This window comes from Arachis ipaensis, chromosome B02 (genome assembly GCF_000816755.2).
Source record: "Arachis ipaensis cultivar K30076 chromosome B02, Araip1.1, whole genome shotgun sequence".
NCBI lineage: Eukaryota > Viridiplantae > Streptophyta > Magnoliopsida > Fabales > Fabaceae > Arachis > Arachis ipaensis.
The window spans coordinates 87,766,461-87,789,075 of NC_029786.2; the positions used below are offsets into that span (position 1 = coordinate 87,766,461).

The window sequence follows — 22,615 nt, forward strand, 5'->3', positions numbered from 1 at the left end:
CCAAGAACAATTTAGATTAAATTATAAAAGATTTATCTCTCAATATTATGATCACTATCACAATGATAAATATCTAAATTTAATCAAGAACCTTATTATATTAACATTTTAATATAATAACAATAACAAATTATTTGATACATGATTGATTGGATTGTGCTCATACTATTTATTCCCAACAGATCGACTGCAAGAGCACATGATAAAAGAGAGAAAGGTGAATTAATTATTTTTTTAACATGATAACAGTTATTTTAGATATAAGTGCACATGTAAGAAAATAGGACTGTCGAGGTGGCTTCTATAGTTAGTCATGTTGTTGCGTTAGAGAAAATACTATTTTAGTTTTTAATATTTGGTCTAAATTTAGTTCTTGATGTTTTAAATATTTTAATTTTCGTCTTAAAAATTTCAAGCGAATTTAATGTTGATTTGATATTGTTTCACTTGATTTTTGGTAATTTCGACAGGATTTTTCGACAGGATGTCGAATCAAACTTGTGTCAAGATTTCAAGTATCGGAGAGTAGATATGACTCTTCTGAAAAAGAGTGGACTCGACCCGAAAATTACTTAGCGTTTGTGTCAAAATATATAAGATGCTCAAATTGTGGCAAATAATAAAGAATTGCAATAAACCAGACGAAGTTTTCAAATTGAAATTGAAAGAAAGCAAAATGTTTGAAGAACTGAAGTAAAAACAAAATGCGTAAAGCAAATAATGAAAAGAAACGAAAAAAGAAAATAAAGAAAAGCAAATAAAAGTGGACTTCCAACACTCACATGCACTTGTGCTCTATGGTCTTCTGTTGTGTGGCTGGGACTGAAAATTTTGGCGAAGGCTTACCTGTGATGATCTAGTGTTTTTGAAGAAGTCCCAGACCTCTTCTGAGTTTCTACTATTTATATACTATGGAGATAAACTTGCCATGGAGCATGTTGTCCACTATCTTACTTTCTCCTTTTTCTCGGCCATAACCTTGTCTTGACCATGAAAAACCTTGACCCCCCTAAATTTTGACACACACGTCTTTCTTGGTCTTCAAGTCCCACGTTTTCTTTAGTTTGCTCCTCAAATCTCGCACCCATTTTCTCTACTTAATTGAAGGACAAGCAGTAAGTTTTGATGTTCAAGGAAAGGCAATAACTACCTTTCGACTTCGACTTTGTTCATCTTTCTTCGACTTCAGCTTGCCTGTTTCCGCTTTTGTAGTCGAAACTATAGCTTCTGTAGTTGAAATCATTGGCAGTCGAAATGCCCTCTTGTTGAGAAAAATTCATTTTTTGTACCAACAGATATGAATAGTTAATGAAGTAAGTGACATAAACATTAACAAAATTTTTAGTCAAGTCATATCTTATTTTTGCGTGTTAGAGAAATACAAGCAAAACTTTCTTATAACACCTCCTCTTTTCATTCTTCTTTTTGTATAAAATCTCAAATCCTAACAATCAATCATCAACACTTCAAAATCTAAGAAAATTCATTTATATTTGTGATCATTGAAAGGTTGATTTTACTTACATATTGTAACAAACTTTCTAAATAACTAGAATTTTATATATTCAATGTGTACATTACAAGACATAAACCGAGCTATTTATAGAAATGATAAATCATTATGACGACTACTATCTAACTACTGCTCAACTACTTCCCAACTAATCTTTCTAGAAGAAAAAAATATTTATGGTAAAATAAAGAAGAAAAGAAATTTTTATTTGTCCTGTAATTGGACTCCATTTGTTGCATATTATTCTGTATCATGTTGGGCCAATTGGGTTGAATGATTTGATATGCCCTTGCAAGCTGGAGGATGGTATATGTCTAGCATTTCCAGCTTGAAAAGATTAGTCACAAAAGGCTTCATCACCCTGAACAAGAAGATGGGAAGAAGTTTCATCACCCTTGCCTGAGCTTGTTGTCGCACCACATGACAGTCCACCTCCAAATGCTTAGTGCGCTCATGAAAAAAGGATTAGCAGCAATATGAAGAACACTCTTATTATCTCAAAGAACATCAAGACGATCACAAGGGATATACAAAGCTGATAACAAATTCAGTAGCCATTAGAGTTCACAAGTGGTGTTAGCAAGTGCACGGTATTCGACTTTAATTGAAGATCTAGCAACAATTGTATGTTTCTTATTTTTCTAAGAAATGAGTGATTTACCCAAAAAGAAACAATAACCAGTTAAAGAATGCCTAGTATTCGGATAACCTGCCCAACCAGAATTACTAAAATCACATAGCTGAGTGGGAGAGTCTCGTGGCAAAAATAAACCCTTGCCCAGACTGTCCTTTAAGTAGCGAAGAACACTAATAGCGGCACGACGATGAGCCCCAGTAGGCCTAGCCGTTTATTAACTGAGTTGTTAGGTAGCATAGGTGATATTCGGGCGAGTAGTGGTGAGATAAATGAGACGACCAACTAGACGACCATAAGAAAAAACATCAATGAGAGCAAGACTATCATCCTGGTGCAATTTGGTTGCATAATCCATCGGCACAGTAGCTGGTTTAGCCCCCAGTAAACCCGAATAATGCAAAAGATTAAGACAATACTTCTGTTGGGAAAGAGAGATACCCTCTTCAGAATAAGCCACCTCTATACCTAAGAAGTATTTGAGTTTTTTCAATTCTTTGATTTGAAAGTGCTCATTTAAAGTACGCTTAATAGAGTTTATTTCAGAAATAGAATTTTCAGTAAGAATGATATCATCAACATAAACTAACAGTATAAAAATTTCTGAACCCAAGATTTTGATAAAAAGACTATAATCTGAAAAAGGTCTGCTGATACCCATGATGACGTAGTGAAGACAAAAAAAATATAGGAAAATAGGGTAGAAATGAACGCATGGAGACAAAAACAGGAAGAGAAGCTGAGTGAGTGTGGTGGGCTTCGGCTATCATCACTATTGTCAAAGGCAAAACCGTGAGGCCTTGTGTACCAAAGCAGACAATATCGTGCTAGCGGGTGGTCTGGGTTGTTACAGATGGTATCAGATCCGGAGCTCGGATCGATGTGCCAGTAAGGGCGCTGAGCTCCCTTAGGGGGTGGATTGTAAGGTCCCACATCGATTGGGGAGGGTAACGAAGCATGCCTTATAAGGGTGTGGATACCTCTCCCTAGCATGACGCGTTTTGACGAGTGAGTGTGGGGGGTTTCGGCTATCATCACTATCGTCAAAGGCAAAACCGTGAGGCCTTGTGTGCCAAAGCGGACAATATCGTGCTAGCGGGTGGTCTGGGCTGTTATAGATGGTATCAGAGCCGGAGCTCGGATCGATGTGCCAGCGAGGGCGCTGGACTCCCTCAGGGGGGTGGATTGTAAGGTCCCACATCGGTTGGGTAGGGAAACGAAGCATGCCTTATAAGGGTGTGGATACCTCTCCCTAGCATGACGCGTTTTGACGAGTGAGTGTGGGGGGCTTCAGCTATCATCCCTATCATCAAAGGCAAAATCGTGAGGCCTTGTGTGCCAAAGCGGACAGTATCGTACTAGCGGATGGTCTGGGCTGTTACAGATGGTATCAGAGCCGAAGCTCGAATCGATGTGCCAGCGAGGGCACTGGACTCCCTTAGGGGGTGTATTGTAAGGTCCCACATTGATTGGGGAGGGGAATGAAGCATGCCTTATAAGGGTGTGGATACCTCTCCCTCGCATGACGCGTTTTGACGAGTGAGTGTGGGGGGCTTCGGCTATCATCCCTATTGTCAAAGACAAAACCATGAGGCCTTGTGTGCCAAAGCGGACAATATCGTGCTAGCGGGTGGTCTGGGCTGTTACAACCTTCCCCTATATGCTATAAAAAAAACTGGGTTGACCCTACTCCCTCATGTTTTCTTCAAATCATGAATACTGACATTCCTCTCTTAGAACCAAAATCGGCAAAGGATCATCAGATTTTAGACCTGCCAACTTTGATGAATTGGTAGAAGCTATGAAGATATTTGAATACCACCAACTAAATGATACGGTGGATAACCAAGAAGTGGTCCTCCCTGAGAAAGTGGAGATGTAATAGACATGATGTCCAACCCTATGATTAGTATCCTCTTTTCTTTAGCTGTGTTTAAGTTTTTTATAAAAAAATTTCCATGAAATGTGAGAGGGGCGGCGAATAAATCTACCATTTGTATGCTAAAAAAATCAAAAATAATAATAAAGAAGTAGATGTCATGATTCTGTTCGAAACAAGGTGTAGTGGTAACATGGCAATGGAGTCTGTCAAAGTTCTGAGTTTTAAGTATTTTATTTTCTTAGAGGAAGTAGATGGATTCTCTAGTAGCATTTGGGTGTTATAGTGAAGATCACAATTTCGGAGTCCCACAAGCAATATATGCACTTGAGAGTTTAATACATGGGAGAATCAGAATAGAATCTCACCGCCATCTACACAAGGCAAGAAAAATTATAGAAAAAATTAAAAAAATTAGCCATGAGAATACATAATCTATAGATGCTAATTGGGGACTTTGATGATATAATCGATGAAAATGAACAAAAAAAAGGGCTAGAGCTAACCTCAGGGCATGCAGAAAGTTTGATAACAACATAAAAAATTACAACTTAATTGACATGGATTATGTGGGTTCAAAATTTACTAGGAAAAAGGGATACAAGGTGTGATCTAAATGCTATTTTTAAACAACTTGACAGGGTTCTTACCAGTCCTGATTAGAGAATAAGGTTTCTAAAATCCAAAATTGAAATCCTTTCTCGAATCAACTCTGACTATCATTCTTTGTTGACCATCAACTCTGGCCATCATCCCAAAGCCCTTCCGACTTGAAGCAATGTGAAAAATTCACCCAAACTTTAAGGAATTTCTCAAAGAAGCTTAGAAGAATGATGAAAGACTACTAAATGTATTAGAACAAATATCAAATAGTATGTGTATTTGGAAAAAAGAAATCTTTGAAAATATTTAAAAAAAAAAGGGAAAAAAATTTTGAACTGTCTAAAGGGCATAAAAAAGGTGAATAGTAGAGGGGGGAGGACAAAAATATCAGATTTTATCACACAAAACTTTGGTTAGAAGAAGACGTAATAAGATTATAAAGGCGTAGATCAATAGAGAATGGAACGATGATCAAGAGACCGTGAAAAGAATGACTTTGAATTATTTCCAAAATCTTTATCAATAAGATTTATGAAATATACCAAAGCTGTATATTCAATGCACTTACCCAACCATGGAAGAACAATATTGGATAGCTCTTAGCTGTCCCCCAGGAATGGAAGAAATCAAAGCTTCCATTTTAATATTGCATCACTGAAAGCTCCAAGTGAGCATGGATTTCCTGCTATTTTTTAAGGAGAATTGGTGTTTGTTACAAGATTCTATTTTTAAGTTTATCAAATATTTATGGGTGGAGCCGATTGCTATAAGAGAGATCAACCAATTCTTAATTGCTTTAATCCCTAAAGTCCAAAATGCTGAGTTCATAGCCCAATTTCAACCTATTTTTTTGTATAACATCATCTACAAATGCCTAACCAAATTGCTTTTACAAGAATTAAATCTACCATTTCTTAGAGGATTGCACCAAATCAGTGAAGTTTTGTGATAGGACATTTAATCCATGATAATATACTCATTGCAAAGGAGTTAATATACACTATGAGAAGGACGAAGGGCAAAAAGAGTTTTATGACAATCAAAATTGACTTCGAAAAAGCCTATGATAAGCTAAGTTAGGAGTTTTTGACAGATTGCTTGAAAGAATTTGGTTTTTCTTAACGGATTTGGATTCTCTAAATTTTGAATTTTACTTTAGAGGAAAAAGTGTGATCTCTCACCATTTATTTCATAAGTGGGACCAAGAAAAAATATGAGAGAGAAACCATTCAAGGGTGAGAGATCATACTTTACTTTCTAAAGTGAAAATTCAAATTTAGAGGATCCAAATTCTTCCCTAACATATTGTGAGAATTGTCAGGGAATGTATTTCATCTATGTCATATAAGTAGTTGTAGAAGGGAACTAAAATAGAGTATTTTACCCATACCAGAGGCATAAGACAGGAAAACCTAATTTCTCTGTATCTCTTTGTCATTATAATGGACAAGCTTTAACAACTCATAGAGAAGATGGTTGATGAAGGAGGTTGGGTTCCAATCAAGGTAGGAAGAGCTAAACCTAACATATCCCATATACTTTCTGTTGATGATCTTTTATTCAGGAAAACATCAACTGAATAGATTGATATAGTTTTGATTGTCTTAGAACTGTTTGGTATTATGTCAGGCTTAAAAGTAAATATTAAAAAGACTTCAGTATACTTTTCCAAGAAAGTGGATAGCAACATGAAACAGAACATCTCAAGATAGGGTGAGTTTAAAGAAGAATCATCTTTGAAAAAATATTTAGGAGCTTTGTCCACCAATAGCAAGAAACGAACTCACAACTATAAGAAAGTCATTGATAGAGTTAAAGGCAAGTTAAAGGGGTGAAAGGCAAGCTGTCTTCTATTGGCGGGATGAATTATTCTGGCTCATGTAGTGGTGAGTCCTACTTTAAATTTGACATGGTGTATTTGCAAATACCAAAAGAAATCTATAACGAGATAGAAAATTTTCAAAGAAGTTTTATTTAGGGAGAAGAAGATGATATTTTATTTATGGAGAAGAAGATGATAAAAGAAAGGTATATGCAAATAACTGAAAAACTTTATGCAAGCCAAAATCTATGGGATGGGAGGACTAGGATTTAGGAGACTTCATGTGATGAATAAAGCTTTCTTTCTTAAAATCCTATGGAGGCTTATGACTGAAGAAGGCACTTTGTGGATAGAAACTCTCTTGAACAAGTATGGAAGACAGCAGAATATACTTGAAGGAATGCACATGGCTACCATGGATATCCCCTTTTAGAAGAGTATTTCAAAAATATAAAAAAAAATTTGAGAACATATTTCCTTTTCAATTGAAAATGGTAACACTAACTTCTAGTTTGATAAATGGATAAAAGTTAAATGCTATGAATTCGGATGGACAATGAAATTTCTAGTTCTTGGGAAGCTCTCTAAATAAAAAAATGGTAAACAGAACTAGTGTTATACCCCCTTCCTAGTAATAGTCTAGAAAATGATAAGTTTTCCTGGACTATGAGCACGAACAATAATTTCTTAGTTAAGAATGCTTATGAAGTTTTAACTAATCAGAAAGAAGAACAGAATCAAGTATGAAATATTGTATGAAAGTGACAGTGTCACTAGAAAATAAAGTGCGTTATGTGGTTAGTGATACATAAGAAGCTCATGACATCCCTAAAAAGGAATCGCTTATTTGATGCAAGTCCCTCTTGCCATATATGTAATAATTGTGATGAATCTATGCTGAACGTCTTGAGAGATTGTCCAAAAGCCTCTTGTATTTGGAGCAAAGCTATTCTTCCCTCCCATGTGAATGTATTTTTTAAAGCTCCCTTTGATGCATAGATCCGTTGGAACCCTAAAATGGATATTGGAAATTCCAAACAAGTTCTATGGATGCCTCAATTCATGGTAACTTATTGGTGGATTTGCATATGGAGGAACAAAAAAATCGTCTCCCCTCCTTATAAAAGATTGAGAGAGACAAGCTCAGTAATGGAACCCTATATTAAGATAATGTTGGATGCCTTTTGAAAGAAAGACTGATTGTGAGAGTACCTCAACAAAGACAAGTGCATGTTTGCTTGTTCCCACCAATGGATGGATAAATAAAAATAAATACAAATAGAGCTTCAGCAGGTAATCCAGGTGTAGTCAGCTAGGAGGGCTACTACATAATCATTAAGGTCGATGGGTGGTAGGTTACATGGCGAATCTGCGAGTATGTAGCGCATTCCAAGCTGAATTGTGGGGTATTATCCATGGATTTAAGATAGCATGGGACCTTGGATTCAAGAAACTGGTTGTTGATACTATTTTCGAGCTATTTTTAAATTGTTGAAACAATAATGAAAGCTTGAAGAGCACCCAAATAACCTCGTAAGACTTATTGCAACTCTCACTTAAAGAGATTGGAATCTGAAGCTCACCCATCAAATAGAGAAGGTGACCGTTGTGCCGATTGGCTCACCAAAGAGAGCCTCAATCCATCAAGGTTTTCATTTTGTGGATCACCCTCGAAGTGAATTAGGGAGTATTTTGAATTTTGATTGTAGAGAGAGATGGTTATGTCCCAATCTACCATGGAGGTTATTTAGTTTTGGGCGTTAGTCCCATTTTGATACAAAAAAAGAAGTATAAAAAAAACTTCTAGGTTATAGTTTCCCAATACAACAACAATAATAACAATAATAAAATCTATTAACAAATAAAAAATAACAATAATAAAATTTTATCCTACTAAGTAGCGACGACTATATGAATTAGATGATGTTATTGAACCTTATCATATGTTACGTTTGTGTGGAGATTGTCATGCAGGGATATCACATGACCACCTCATGCAAACTTTTAGGGACTTCTACTGTTTCTAACCACTAGTCTATCTTCCATTTGGTCTATCATTCTCAATGGATATTCTATCAATCTTCACACATGTCAAAACCACTTAATATGAGATTTTACCATCTTTTGACTCCAACTTTTTTTAATATCCTCATTCCTTATTCTATCCATACACATATAACTACTCACCTATCGAAACATCTTCTTTTCGGCTATACTAGATTTATGTTTATGTTTATCCTTTGACGGCCAACACTCCACTACATACAACATAATTGGTCTTATAGAAATGCAATAAAATCTATTCTTAAGTTTTAAAAGTAATAAGCAATCTGTCATTTTGACTAACCTACTTGAATACTTGTCTTCACGCATCAACTTTTAATTTATATCCTCCCATAATTTTTTTAAAAGGAATATGTCACCGGCATAAAATATGAACCATGGTATGTGTTCTAAAATATACTCGAAAATACCTATAAAACTGAAGTAGAAAGGTGTGAGTTTAAAATATAACCCTTGTTGTAATCCTACAACTATGAGAAATTTCTTATTACACTATTTTGGATTTTGACACTAGTTGTGATCTTGATTGTAGATCCTTCTTGTAGCTTTGCTCTCTATCATTCTTCTTAATAAGTATATAGTCTCTAAAGTATATTTACCCAGTATGAAACCAAAGTAGTTCTTGAAACTTTAGTCTCTAGAGTCAACCTTAGTTTAATCATCCTTTTATAATATGGTCCATGAGTTTGATTTTCTATAATTTGAACACCTTTGTGCAATTCTTTTATTTTTGAAGATAGATTCCATGATATTATTTCCTTTATCGGTTTGACATTTTTATAGATCTTAAATCATATTAAAAAGTAAGTTAGTCATGACGCACCCTTTCCTTTTAAACCTTTCAAACTTTAATTAGTATATTTTTTGGGCCTACTAATCTACCATTCTTTATCTTTTTAAGGCATTCTTAAATTCAAATTCTCAAATTATTTGATATTGATTGAAGTTTTAGTTCTCCTCCCATATGTATAATCAATTCAATTGTGAAAGGTTCTCATTAAATAACTCATGAAAGTAGCACTTATATGTGACCAAAATTTCATTGATTGAATTTAGGAGACCTGCTCCTCTTCCAAACGACATCCTAGTTAATGCGTCCCTTGATTGGTGTGGTGCCAATGAGATAAGGGTTTTCATCAGTGCCTTCTGAGATATCCTATAAATCTTGGTTCTAGTTTGGACAGTTGTCATGTCGTTCGGTTGCTTCCCATCGGGGTACAGTCGAGGACAAATAGTCCTAATGTTATGAAAGTACTAATCTGAATCCTTAGAATGGTTAGCTTCTGCTAAGGAGAGAGATAAATTTTCAGTGAGCAATGATCTAACAGAATAGTGGTGAGGGTATTTGCAAGTGACTTAGAGGATTAAGCAAATAAAGGTCCAAAAGGTAATGTTTTGTGTAAGATTGCATACTTGGGGTGAATTTCATGCCTTTATTTATAGTAAATGGCAGAAAATCTGGAGAAAATACTAGTTCGATCCATGTTGATTTCGGCATAATTTAGTATGGATTTGGCTTAAATTTCACCTTTTTGGGCCATTGTTTCCCCAAAAGAGGCATACTAAGGCCAATTTTTAGTATTATACCCACTTCGGGAGTCAAGTCATAATAGTTATTTCTTGGATCAATCTCCAAATCTTCCCAAAATCTTATCTTGTAGTATTTTTCCAAACCGACCTATGGTGTATAAGCACTAATCACATAAAAATCTCCCCATCTATTACTAGTTTTAATGTGATGATCCGCCTACCCTTATGTTATCTACCACATTATTCTTCTACTATTTATCGAGGACAATGTCTATTTCATGTTTATTCTTCATCTTTCTTATATACCACAACTTAAAACTAAAGCGTCTAACTCCTTGACCTTTATTTTCCCTTTGTATCTTAGAGGCACAAAAACTTAATCTTTTCTCATCACGGTATTCATTAACTCCATAGATTTTCTTGTGTTTATATTTCATGTCCCAAATTACAATTTATGTTTATTTTTACTTTTGTAAATTAGCTCATTTATCCTCGTTCCCATAAAAATTTGAGAATACTTACTCACTTTGTACTATATCCAGCCACTGATGCAGTGAGCATTACTCATTTGACAATGTACTTGAGTCATATAATGCTTGTTTTTAGATAATAACCTAGCTTTAGTATAGTTATTAAAAAAACCGACCTAACAATTGACCCCGGGTCAAAAATACCGTGTTAAAAATTTTTATATCAAAATTAATTAATTTAATATATAAAATATATTTTATTACATATATTTAATATATTTTATAAAAAATAGTATATTTAACAAGTAAAATAGCCTAATTGTTCCATGCTTTATAGGTTCCCTTGAGTACCCTTCTTTGAACCTTTGGGAATTCTTGCCAAAAGCACACTGATGTTATTACCAGTGTGCTTAGGGCTAGAACTTGTTAAGTATGCTGAGTCTAATTAAGAACAATTTTTACTGAATTTGAACGCGCTAAAATGGAGTTGATCGGTTTAATTGCATAAATGGTTTATATATCAAACCATCATAACCGGTTTGGTTCGAGTTTGATATCAGTGAACTTTAATGAAATATCCTATTTATAGGGGTATACGCGGATCGGATCGGATATGGCTGAAATTTCGATCAAATTCGCACAATTCTCATCAGATCAGATTGAATATAATATCCAGTTTTTTAAATGTCGGACCCGATCCACACATTTGCGGATTGGATCGGATAACGGGTATATCCACATTAAAGAAACTTATTTAAAAAATATATTTCTATATAAAAAAATCCAATAAAATTCTGTTTTTTACACTTTTAAACCTATTTATTCATAAATCAGCAACCCTAAAAAACACTAAAGTCTAAAATAGCTGCACCTCATATAAACAATAATAATAGTATAATTCATATATCTAATTATAAACAAATAAGCAATAACAACAACATAATTCATGATAAACAATAACAATAGGAGGATGACAAACTGGCAGGAATAGAAGATGGTGAACTGGCGAGAACGGAAGACGGCGATGTAGCAGGAACCGAGTACGGCAAGGCGACGAGCACGTAGGACGTCAAGGCGGCGAGAACAGAAGACTATGGCAGTGGAACAGATTGGTGGACAATGATGTGGCCGAAACTGAGTGCCACTGACAGTAAGAATGTGAAGCGAGAACGGCGGAGCGGAGAGACGGTGAGAACCACGGTCATTGAAGAAGGAGCGGCGAAAATGTGATGAAGAGGGATGAATGCGGCAACGCGAGGAACAATGGCAACACTGCAAAAGAAGAATGCGACAAGGAAGGAGGAATAGCCGGCGAGCAGTTTTCGGTGGCGGTCAAAAAAGAAGTGGCTGATTAGTGTCTGAGTGTGGCGGAGAGTGAATGCCTCAAAGTTGCAGCGCCAAAATTCGAAGGGAGAAATGTGAAATTAGGGATTTAAGGTTGCTGAAGTAATGTTACTAACATATACATATACATATATTATTTATTAATATGCGCATACGCGGATCTACAGATACAGACCAGATATCTGCGATCCGATCCTTTAAGAGTGCAGATTGAATTATCCGATTCGATCAAATTCTATCCGATCCAATCAAATTGCGGATCAGATCACATTCATAATTTGCGGATCGGATGCGAATAATTACCGCGAATTTACATATACGATCCGATTCATCAAGACTCCTACCTATTTAATCTACGTTATGGGATTCAAAGTAGCCCTTAAAAGTGAATAAAAATAACTAAATTCTAGTTACGACTAATATAATTCTTTTTAAATAAAAACTAAATTCTTGTTTTTTTTTTTTCAAAATAAGAAGTCGTAATTCTATTAAAATCTTTTTGATGACATAGTTGATTATATAATTATCTAATTAGGTGAGATTTAATAAATTAAAATAAACTACTAAAATGATACCCAAAAATTTACATTATTCACAAAGCGAAATTTAAAATATGCTAACAACAAATAAGTTCTCAAAAAATTTAAAAACACAACAAAAAGAACTATATATTAAATATATATTTTAAAAAAAAACTTTAGAGATCAAATTTTTTATGCAAATTTTTATAAAACATTATTAGAAAAATATGATCTTTTCATCTCTAAAATTTGATAATTTTTTGTTAAGTGATTTTTTTTAAAAAAAATTTATATTGTAAATGACCAAAATTTTTTAAGGTTTAATTACTTTGTTGGTCCCTATAGTTTCGCTTAGGTCTCTATACTTTTTTTCCTTTTAATTGAGTCCTTGCACCAAATTTTTTTTAAATTGAGTCCCTAAACTTTTTTTTTCCTTTTATTTGAGTCCCTAAATCAAATTTTTTTTAGTTGGGTCCCTATATAACTAAGGCAACTACTACCAAAAGGGACTTAATTGAAAAAAAAATTGGTGTAGGGACCCAATTAAAAGAAAAAAAAATTTAGGGACCTAATTGAAAATTTTGCAAAACTATAGGGACTAACAGAGTAATTAAACCTTTTTTTAAAAATAAAAAGAAAAATCTAGAGATCAAATTTTGCTCCGAATTTTTTTGTGCACCTTCTAAATATTTATTCAAATGTTGCCACAAAAATTTAGATCTAATGAATAAGTTGTTTGCTAAATATAAATTTTTTTTTGTTACTTACAAAAATTATAATATTTATTGGTTCTTTTTGTCGTATTTTTAAAGCATTCATGAGCTGTTTTATCGATAATATTTTTCAAGAATCTTTTTGTTAGTGACTGAATCTTTCAAATACCAAATTGGTAGTAAATTAACCCAATAAATTATTACATAGAATAAATGATAAAATTCATCCTTAAAAAATCATTCATTCTCCAAATTGGTCTCCAAAAGATTTTTCTTATCAAATTTGTCCTTCATAGATTTTAAATTAATCAGGTCAGTTCTTTCGTCACTTCTTTTGTTGACGACGTCAAAGTTTGCTGACGTAATACGTTAAATGACACCACAACACACACTTAAGAGTTTTAATTGGTTGTTAATACGATAAGTTTATGAAATTAGATCAAATCAAAATATATTTAAGAGAGAATTTTAAAGCATTAAAACTCTTTAATTTGGGGTTGATTTGATATAATTTTATAAATTTATTTTGTTAGCCCCAGTTAAAACTATCAAATATGTGTTGTAGTGTTAGTAATTCGTAATATGTCACATTTGCAAACTCTAACCATATTAGCAACGAAAATAATGAAATGATCGACACGACTAATTTAAAATTTTTGAAGAATAAATTTAGTTAATTTTTTTTTTTAACTAATTTAGAGACTCTTATTAAGTACGGGATTAAATTATTCAAGGTGCAGCAGTCAGTCCCGCCAAAACGAATTGGCGCGCTTTTAATTCGTAATTTATACATAAGAAAACTCAGTTGTTCCTTTTTCCAATGTTACCCCCTTTCTTTCTTTCTTTCTTTTTCTCGCGCCTTCTCTCTGTTTCACTCTCACGAGCGTGCTCTAGGCTAGGTCAGATTTCAGATCTGTGTTTTCTCTCTTCTTTTCCTCCTTCCAAACGCAGCATTTCGTTTCCGTTTACTCCGTCTCTGGTGAGTGTTTACTGAATGAATCCGATACCGTCTTTTAATTTCCAATACCGTCTTCTTGTCTTATAGATCTGAAAAAATGCTAAATCTGTTTGCTATTTTGTTCTCTTCAATTTTATTTCAATTTCGCACTATGTTTGTTCATTGCTGTTCTTCTAGTGATTTAATTAGTGTTTGAGAATGTCAATGTGTCTCTCTATATTTAAGAAATTCGTGCATATGCCTTTTTCTCGTAAGGAATTTGCTGTGCAGATTTGAATTCGAAGTTTGGCGGTTTTCCTTTGTTCTTTTTCTTTTCCGTTTTTCTGAGGGCTTATTGTGCAGAGAGGGATCAGTGTAAAATATTTTATTCAACTTTTGTTTATTTCTTGAATTGTTCCAATTCCACAATAACTCGGTTCAGTCCTATTTTGCTTGGATATTTATTTTCAGCTTTGAAAATGTTTTGCTCTATTGTTTTTTAGTGATTCTATATTTCTTTGTGTAACAATTTGGAAGCAGACTTGTTTTTGCGTTTCAGAAGTATTGCTGATGTTTATGTGGAGAGAAGTATTTGAAGTTCCCAGCTACTGAGTTTGATTTTGAATGTTCTAGGTTAATCAAACCCTTGGTAATTTGTGCTTATGGCTTGAAACCAATGCCTTATAATTTCTCAAGATTTGTTTAATCCGATAATAGCATACCTTTGGTATCTAGGCTTATTAGTTTTGCTTCTTTCTTTGTTTTTGGTTGGTCTGCCTTCAGCTTCTATTTGAGGATTCTTACTTGGTAGTGCTGCCACTAGAAATTCGGTATTTGCCATCTTTGATTTAATCAGAATGATTTAGCTTGTATCCTACACATATGTAGAATCTTGTTTTGGTGGCAATTTTCTTATTACTAAGAAAAACACTACTGTGGTACTGTTATGTTGAAATTAATGTAGGTTGCATGAGTGCGCTAGAGTTTGCCCATTGTTGAATAGGATGAAGAAAATGTTGATATCTTGAAACTTGTGCTTTAGATTTGCATTTAATGGTTTCTGTCTGTCCCTTACCTCAGTTTCTTTATGAGTTTCAAAGCATGTGTAATTGTGCGAACATGATTGATTGATCCTTAGATTCATCTTCTAATAATGTTAGGTTTTACTGTTTTCAGTGGTTCAAATTTTTGATTGACTATTAGTCGCAAACATCGGAAGAAAATAGTGCAAATATTGTGATTTGTTAATACCTAATAGAGAATCCAAATGGAGCTGCGGAGTTGTGGCCAACTGCATTTCATCCAGGCTATTAATGGTGGTTTAGTTACAAAAGTCCTCAATATTACCTGTGGGCGACCAAGACTTTCATTTAAAGATGTCAAAGACATATATGATGGCTTCTCCTTTAATCATAATGCTGCAAAAGTTGAAAGATCTTGCATTGATGCATTGGAGGAAGTAACAGTGAAAAGTGAATCAGATTCTTCAGAAAGTAGTCCTAATGATGATGATGATATGCTGATAATCAACTTGGTCGAGGATGATTCTGACAATTTTACGCTAAACCAAATTAAACAAAGGTGCAAAACAAGGAAGAGAAAACAAAAACAAAGTACTGACCCGGCTAAAGGTAAAATTAAAGTTGAAGCCTCACCATTGCTGGATGATCACAAGAAAAAGCAAATCGCAATGGATGATTCTGATTTCATGGAGACTCTCGGTAGCTGGAGATCTAAACAATCAAAGAAGGCCAAGAAGAGAAATTGCATTAAAGACCCAATCTCTACTTCTACCCAAGAGATTATTCCAGTTGTCAAGGCTGAAGACGTCCTACATGATGAGGTGTCCCCACCCGTCAGTGGCGTTTCAACTGCTCTTGTTGAAGTGAAATTTGAGGTTCCTGAAAGTGATTGTATGGACAGGCCAGATGACTATTTTTGCATAGTAGCGAAAGAAGGGATAGAGATAACTGATGAATGGAATTTGGAGAATCAATTCAATTATGACTGTAAAGAGCATGCTGATCTTATTCCATTACGGATTGAATGGCCATTTAATATGGATAACGTTATGAGTGATTCAGACCTAAACAATGACCAGTCTCCAAACTTTCCAGCAATAGAATTCAAGAGTGCTGAAGGTATCATTCATCCAGATCCCAATTGCATCCCCAAACTGGAAGCATCTTTGGTTGAAGATCAAAACTCTGATACTTCGGATTATCAACCTGATGGTGACAGTAACACCAAAGTTATACTACGCATTGAGGCCAATAATGAAGGCCTTGACCCCCTGGTTCCAGGGTCTAGAGATGATAATGCTTCCCCATGTGACGGCTGTAAAGATGATGAGTCTACAGCTGGTGCTGAGGTTCAGGCAAAACCCACCTCTACTAGTGAACATGGCCTCAATCCTGGTGAGTCTTTGGTGTGTGTCTCAGACGATTCATCTCAATGTGAGGAGAAGGAATCATTTTCTTTGGAACATGATGATGAGAAGAGATATATCAATGATGAGGCTACTGATGAATTGAATTCTTGGGAAGAACATGAAGATTGCTCAAAGGTGCATCGTCCTGAAAGGCTGTTATCAACCAGAAAGGTGACTCTTTTTTGCTAAATTTTTGTGTTAGTTCAATTTTCATTTTCTGCTGCTTCTCATTACTTGGTTTCTCTGCAGACCATTTCACCCACTTCCCAGGAAAAGCTTTGTAAAGCCATGGAGTCCGTACATCTAATTCAGAAAAACAATCTGAGTAGGTGCCTAAGATATTTAGTTTTAACATTTTATGTAGTGATCTAGATCATAAATGCCAATTGAAATACAAAGTGAACTACCATGAAAAAGGAAATAACTTTTTAGAAAATCATGACTGTTGAAAGAGTAGAAATCTGTTGTATAGCTAGCTATTCACTACATGAGAAGTAATCCTAATAACTGAAAATTTAATCCATGATGGTGATGGTGAAGAAGGCATACAAGGCTTGAAAGTTGAAACAGTTAATATTTCTATCATCTTGACCAACAATGTGACAAAATATGCTTGTCTTAAAGTAAAATGCTTTTTCCAGAAATCTTGTGTTTTGTGGGTTCATTTCTCTGTCAAATATATGGTTTTCTAGTTAGTGGCTTTGGCTTTTTCTATTGAATAAAATACAACATAGATGTTCATTCAATAATTCTCCTTGTTTGCATATTGTGTGTTTGATGGGTTATTGTTTTATCATAAATATATAATTAGACTTTTTGTTCTTTCTATATATGCTATTTCTTTTTATTACATCCTGATCCTTATATTGGGATACAGTGCATTCAAGTTGCAAGGGTAAACTACAATATGGTGAGCAGACTAATAAGAGTGATGCTGATGAAGGGCTTAATGATAATATGAGACCAGGATTTACTGATAGCCCCGACAAAATTATTATTACTCCTAAGACCTCTAAAAGAGGTTCCCAGCCTAAAGGGATTTTCAAGAGTCCTTCTCGCCCGGCCAACCGCATAGGGTTTAACTCTGTTCAGAGTTGCTCTAAGAGTGCCATAGCATTTTCACAGCAGCAGATGCACGATGTAGAATGTTTGACAATGAAACTCACAAAGGAATTGAAGTCAATGAAGGAAATTGTGGATGACATGTTACGATCTGAGTTCTGTCTAAATACATCACTGAGATATAAAGTAAATGAGGTATGATAATCAGAAACCTATTATCTTAAAGGATTTTGCTTAAATATTGGAAATTTGAATTGAAGCCTTGTTATATCCTTGTAGCTCGCATGAAGCTTATATAAGTGCTCTGATGATAGAAAAATGAAAAAAAGAAGAAAATGCTATGATGGCTAAATATGGTACAATTAATCTCTATGCTTGTATAATTGGTAAAACTATGAACAATTCTTGTCTTGGTTACATTTAAGAGTTATTTTCTTTTTCGGTTAAGCATGAGGTCGAAGGCTGAAATTCCTGAAAGGAACACAAGCTCTATCCTCTAGAGGATCAAATCGTGAAGTTAGAGCTTGCATAGTAAATTACAAATGAACATCTCAAATAAAAATAGTATTTTTTATAAACAAATAAAAGGCCAACTAACCAAAGTTTCGCTTGGAAGTATACATTTGACATTTTTGGAATAGGTTTATACCCTCGTAATTTTAGAAGCTTTAATTCGAGTAGTTGTTCCATGAGAATACTTTGTATAGTATATATGGTGTCTCTTGTGTGTGCTTTGCAACACTAGATTAGTTCTTGTAGATCTTGCTTGTTCTGCAATCTGGAAAGAGGGAGGAAACCAAATCTTTATGGCAATGTGCTACCTATGCTGCAATTCTAATGATAGATTTTGACAAGCAAGTTTGTGATATTTGTTGGATCTTTCATCTTTGGCCTCTCTATAGTGTAACACACATGATCTTACCAGAGGATTTTCTGTTCTAAATGATTATTTAGGCTCCTTTCAGAAAGCTCTGTCTTCATTACAGTAATTGTTATTGTAATTGTAATATCTTCCCTTCATGTTCTGTGGCTCATGACACACTCCTTCTATGATTAGTACTGAGCAGATTATAGTGACTTCAGCTTTTGCTCTTGCTATTTAGGGCTGGAGCCATACTTGTCAATTGATGTATTTTGATATTTGTTGTTAATTATCGATAATTGATTTTTCAGGCAAGAATGGCTGTTAAAAATGCCACAAGAGCTGAAGAAGCTGCAAAACGATGCTTGTCTTTCATGGCAAGGGATTGCAACCGTTTCTGTAAGATAATGGTATGTTCTTCTTCCTCGGTCATAGTATTAATAGACTCGAAGCTCCTGATTTTAAAACAAGTTTTATATGGTTTTCTATTTCCTTTTTCATGTTTGACTCATTATTGGATCCTTGATTAAATGCAGAAATTAAGTGAAGGTGGCCCTCCAGCAGCCCAAGAGGTAGTGCGAAAAGAAAGGAAAAAGATAGCATTTGCCGATGAAGCAGGTGGAAGATTGTGCGAGGTCAAGCTCTTTGAGGATGATGTGGTGTCTTTGCCAGATTCCAACTGAGAGGAACAACGCTTCATTAACGTTCCTTTCTCTTTATACTGAATTATTTGTCAGTCCCCACTCCCAGTGATAAGTTTAACTGGGGAGCATCCGAAATTGAATTCATTTGATTTGCTGTTGTAACAAAGCTGAGATAACTCAAATTTTACATGAGGAAATCCTGTATGTTTGTATGTAAAAAGTAACTTTTAATAATGTCTGAATACTCATTACTCAATACTCTCATGAGGTTAAGAATGATACTGTTCCAACTGCTGCAAGTCCATATTTTTCTATACAAAAATGCTTGCAAACTCACTGCAATGAGATCAAAGCTACGAATTTTTAATTTGTTTGTGTTGAAGACGCCAAGTGGCAATGGGAGATGAACAATGGTGGTGATGGTGAAGGAATAAGGGCTTGCAATTTGTCCTAATAATTTTAGAGATGACTAGATGAGTTGTTTGTTTTCATCTATCTTTTCTTCCATCTCCCAAAATATAAAAGGTGATAGAATATAATTCACAATCGAAATAGTTATTATTCAAACCTACAGTAAATCAAAATATTATCGAAATATACAGAGTAGCATAATTTAGGAATTATGCACTTCAGTTTTGGATTGGCTCATTTTCCTTATCAATTGAAAGCAGGAAAAGATTCTGCTTCCTTTTTACATCCTTCATTTCTACTTTATATCCCATCTACTTCTGCATGCAGCTGCCATGCTCTTTCTTTGGACTTAACTTCTCTATGTGATGTCATCCATTGTTGAAGCATCAATTTCCATATATTCACAGCACCAGAATTTAACAACAATTAATGTGGCCTACGCATGCTGATGCTTAAACAAGTTCCTATTCCAACCAAAAAACAAGACCCTTGTTGCATAACAAAGTTTACAGAGCTACAGAGTTTTCGAAAAACATTAAGGACAATGTTTGCGTTTCTGTTTCTTATTTATTTATTTTAATTCTAAAAATAAAATATAAAAATGAAAAATAAAATTTTATTAATTTCACAATTTTTTAAAAAAAATCCTGAAAATAATTGAAAAATACATAATGAAAATTTAAACCAAACAAGTACTTTCATGCTAATCATCCAGTGCAAGTTGAACTCTACTCTGAAGCCTATTTTTATTTATTTTGGACTTGACTTTAAACTGAAGTTTTGGATCTTAGTAAGTAGTAACTGAAGTACTTGTGCGGTTGGATTTGTTGTCGATCTCACATGGCACTAACAACATTCCTATACTTTGTCCATAGTAAATAACTTTTTTTTTTTTTTTGAAATAAATAGCTCAACACACAAGGTGGAGCATACAGAATTCAGAAGCCATACGTACAAATAAAAATAAAGATTACTAATAACTGAAACAGGTAGCGCAGCCCCGAGTCATCTTCGGCATTGCCATCAACAATCAAAGGATGCCCCACCATTCCACTCGTCGGAGAACACAGAGGACCTATTAGTGATTTCATGAACTGCTGATCCTTTATTCTGGAACACCCGATTATTTCTTTCCAACCAAATTGCCCAGATTACAGCAAAGAATCCAATCAACCACCTCTTCCTCTCATCCTTTCGTGGTGCAGCAGTCGTCCAACTCTCAAAATGTTGCTTTAGTGTACCTGGGACAGACCATTCTCGTCCAAGCGCATAAAGCCAAGCACCCCACACCTGCCATGTGACCTCACACCCAAGAAACAGATGAAAAGCAGACTCAACAGACTTACCGCATAAGGCACATAGATTATCAAGCGGGTTAATGACCCCTAATCTGCACAGTCGTTCTTTGGTATTCACCCTCTCAATCAGAACAAACCAAGAAAATAATTCGACCCTTGGTGGGACGAAACCCCTCCAAATAGCACTAGTGAAGCTATAGCTTGTTACTTCCTCCGGAAGGACTGCCTCTTGCATGACTTGCACAAAGGATTTAGTTGAGAAGATACCAGTTCTATCAAATTTCCAAACCACCCTATCCTCTCGCTCTGTTGCTAGCTTAATTGAACGCAGTCTCTCATGGAGTTGGTTCAAGAGTTCCAACTCCCATTGGAACAACTGTCTCCTCCACTGAAAGCTCCATATCCACTCTAACCCATCCCAGAACCCGCAGTCACCTATAACAAATCCTTTAAGGTTTGAAACCGAGAAGAGTCTAGGGAACAAATCCTTCAAGACACCACCATTTAACCAGTCATCTTTCCAGAACCTGATCGTTCTACCGTTTCCCACTTCCATTGACAAGCCTCTAATCATCTGCTCTCTGATTTGTGGCTCTCGAATTTGTAGCTGGCAAATGTCTCTCCACGGACCCCCTCTTGAAGGAATAGGTTGACCATGTAGCATCTCAGACGGATTCATGTTATTACAAGAGCACACTACTTTTTTCCATAAGGGACATTCCTCCTTCGAGAACCTCCACCACCATTTGAAAAGAAGAGCTGTATTTCGAACCACCGCATCTCCCACTCCCAACCCACCCGCCTTTTTAGGGGCCATCACTACATCCCATCTCACTAGTGGTATCCCGCTTCCCCCATCGTCTGTACTCCACAAGAATCGTCTTTGTAAGGAAATCAATTTTTCTGCTACTACCTTTGGCATCTTATACAAACTGAGATAGTAAACAGGCAGGCTATTAAGAACCGATTTAATGAGCACCAGCTTACCCGATTTATTAAGAGTTTTTGCTCGCCACAGACTCAGCTTCTCTTCCACCTTATCAATCACTGGCTTCCACGTCTTAACTAGTCTCGGGTTTGCTCCCAAAGAGATGCCAAGGTATCGGATAGGGAGTGAGGCCTCCTTACACCCCAGCAAGATACACATCTTTTGCACCCACCTTTGTTCACAGTTTATCGGAATGAAACTGGACTTGTCAAAATTAATGCTCAAACCAGACATCAGCTCGAAGCACCGCAAAAGTCGCTTGTAATTCCGTATAGTTTCTTCCTCTGGCGGGCAGAAAAGTATCGTGTCATCCGCAAACTGTAAGTGTGATAACGCAATGCTATCCCTGCCAACCATGAGCGAGGCTATACGCCCATTCCTCACCGCCTCCCCGATCATTCTATGGAGCACATCAACAACTAGTACAAACAAAAAGGGAGATAAAGGGTCCCCTTGACGTAGGCCCCTTTCCATTTTGAACGGCTTAGAGGGAGACCCATTAATGAGCACTGACATAGACGCCGAACAAATACATTCCTTAATCCATCCCCGCCACCTATGTCCAAAACCCATCTTCTGCAGCACTAAATCCACAAAGCTCCATTTGACCTTATCATAAGCCTTCTGAAAATCCAGTTTAATTATCCCTGAGCTTCTTTTCCTTAACCTTAGCCAGTGCACTGTTTCACAAGCAATCAAAGCCCCATCATGAATTTTCCTACCCTGTACAAAAGCAGTCTGAGTCTCGCCTACCAGGTCCGGCATCACCTTCCGCATCCTTCGAACCAGCACCTTAGAGATGACCTTATAAACACAACCCACCATACTGATCGGTCGGAGATCCTTTATTTCTGTAAGTAATATCCATCATAATTCATCATTTAATCTG

At 35.5% G+C, this 22,615-nt stretch overlaps 1 protein-coding gene across 2 annotated transcripts; it reads left to right on the plus strand.

Annotated features, from left to right (window-relative positions):
- On the plus strand, positions 13,913 to 19,369 carry LOC107625616. Of its 2 annotated transcripts, none has more exons than XM_021116101.1 (6): positions 13,913 to 14,072; positions 15,207 to 16,632; positions 16,711 to 16,786; positions 17,339 to 17,718; positions 18,697 to 18,781; positions 18,921 to 19,369. In XM_021116101.1, coding segments are annotated over exons 2-6 (1,878 nt in total). In that variant the 5' UTR covers positions 13,913 to 14,072; positions 15,207 to 15,297; the 3' UTR covers positions 18,923 to 19,369. The 2 variants fall into 2 exon arrangements, with proteins under 2 accessions (XP_020971760.1, XP_016183787.1); XM_016328301.2 differs by having other exon boundaries at positions 13,914 to 14,072; positions 18,697 to 18,795; positions 18,922 to 19,328.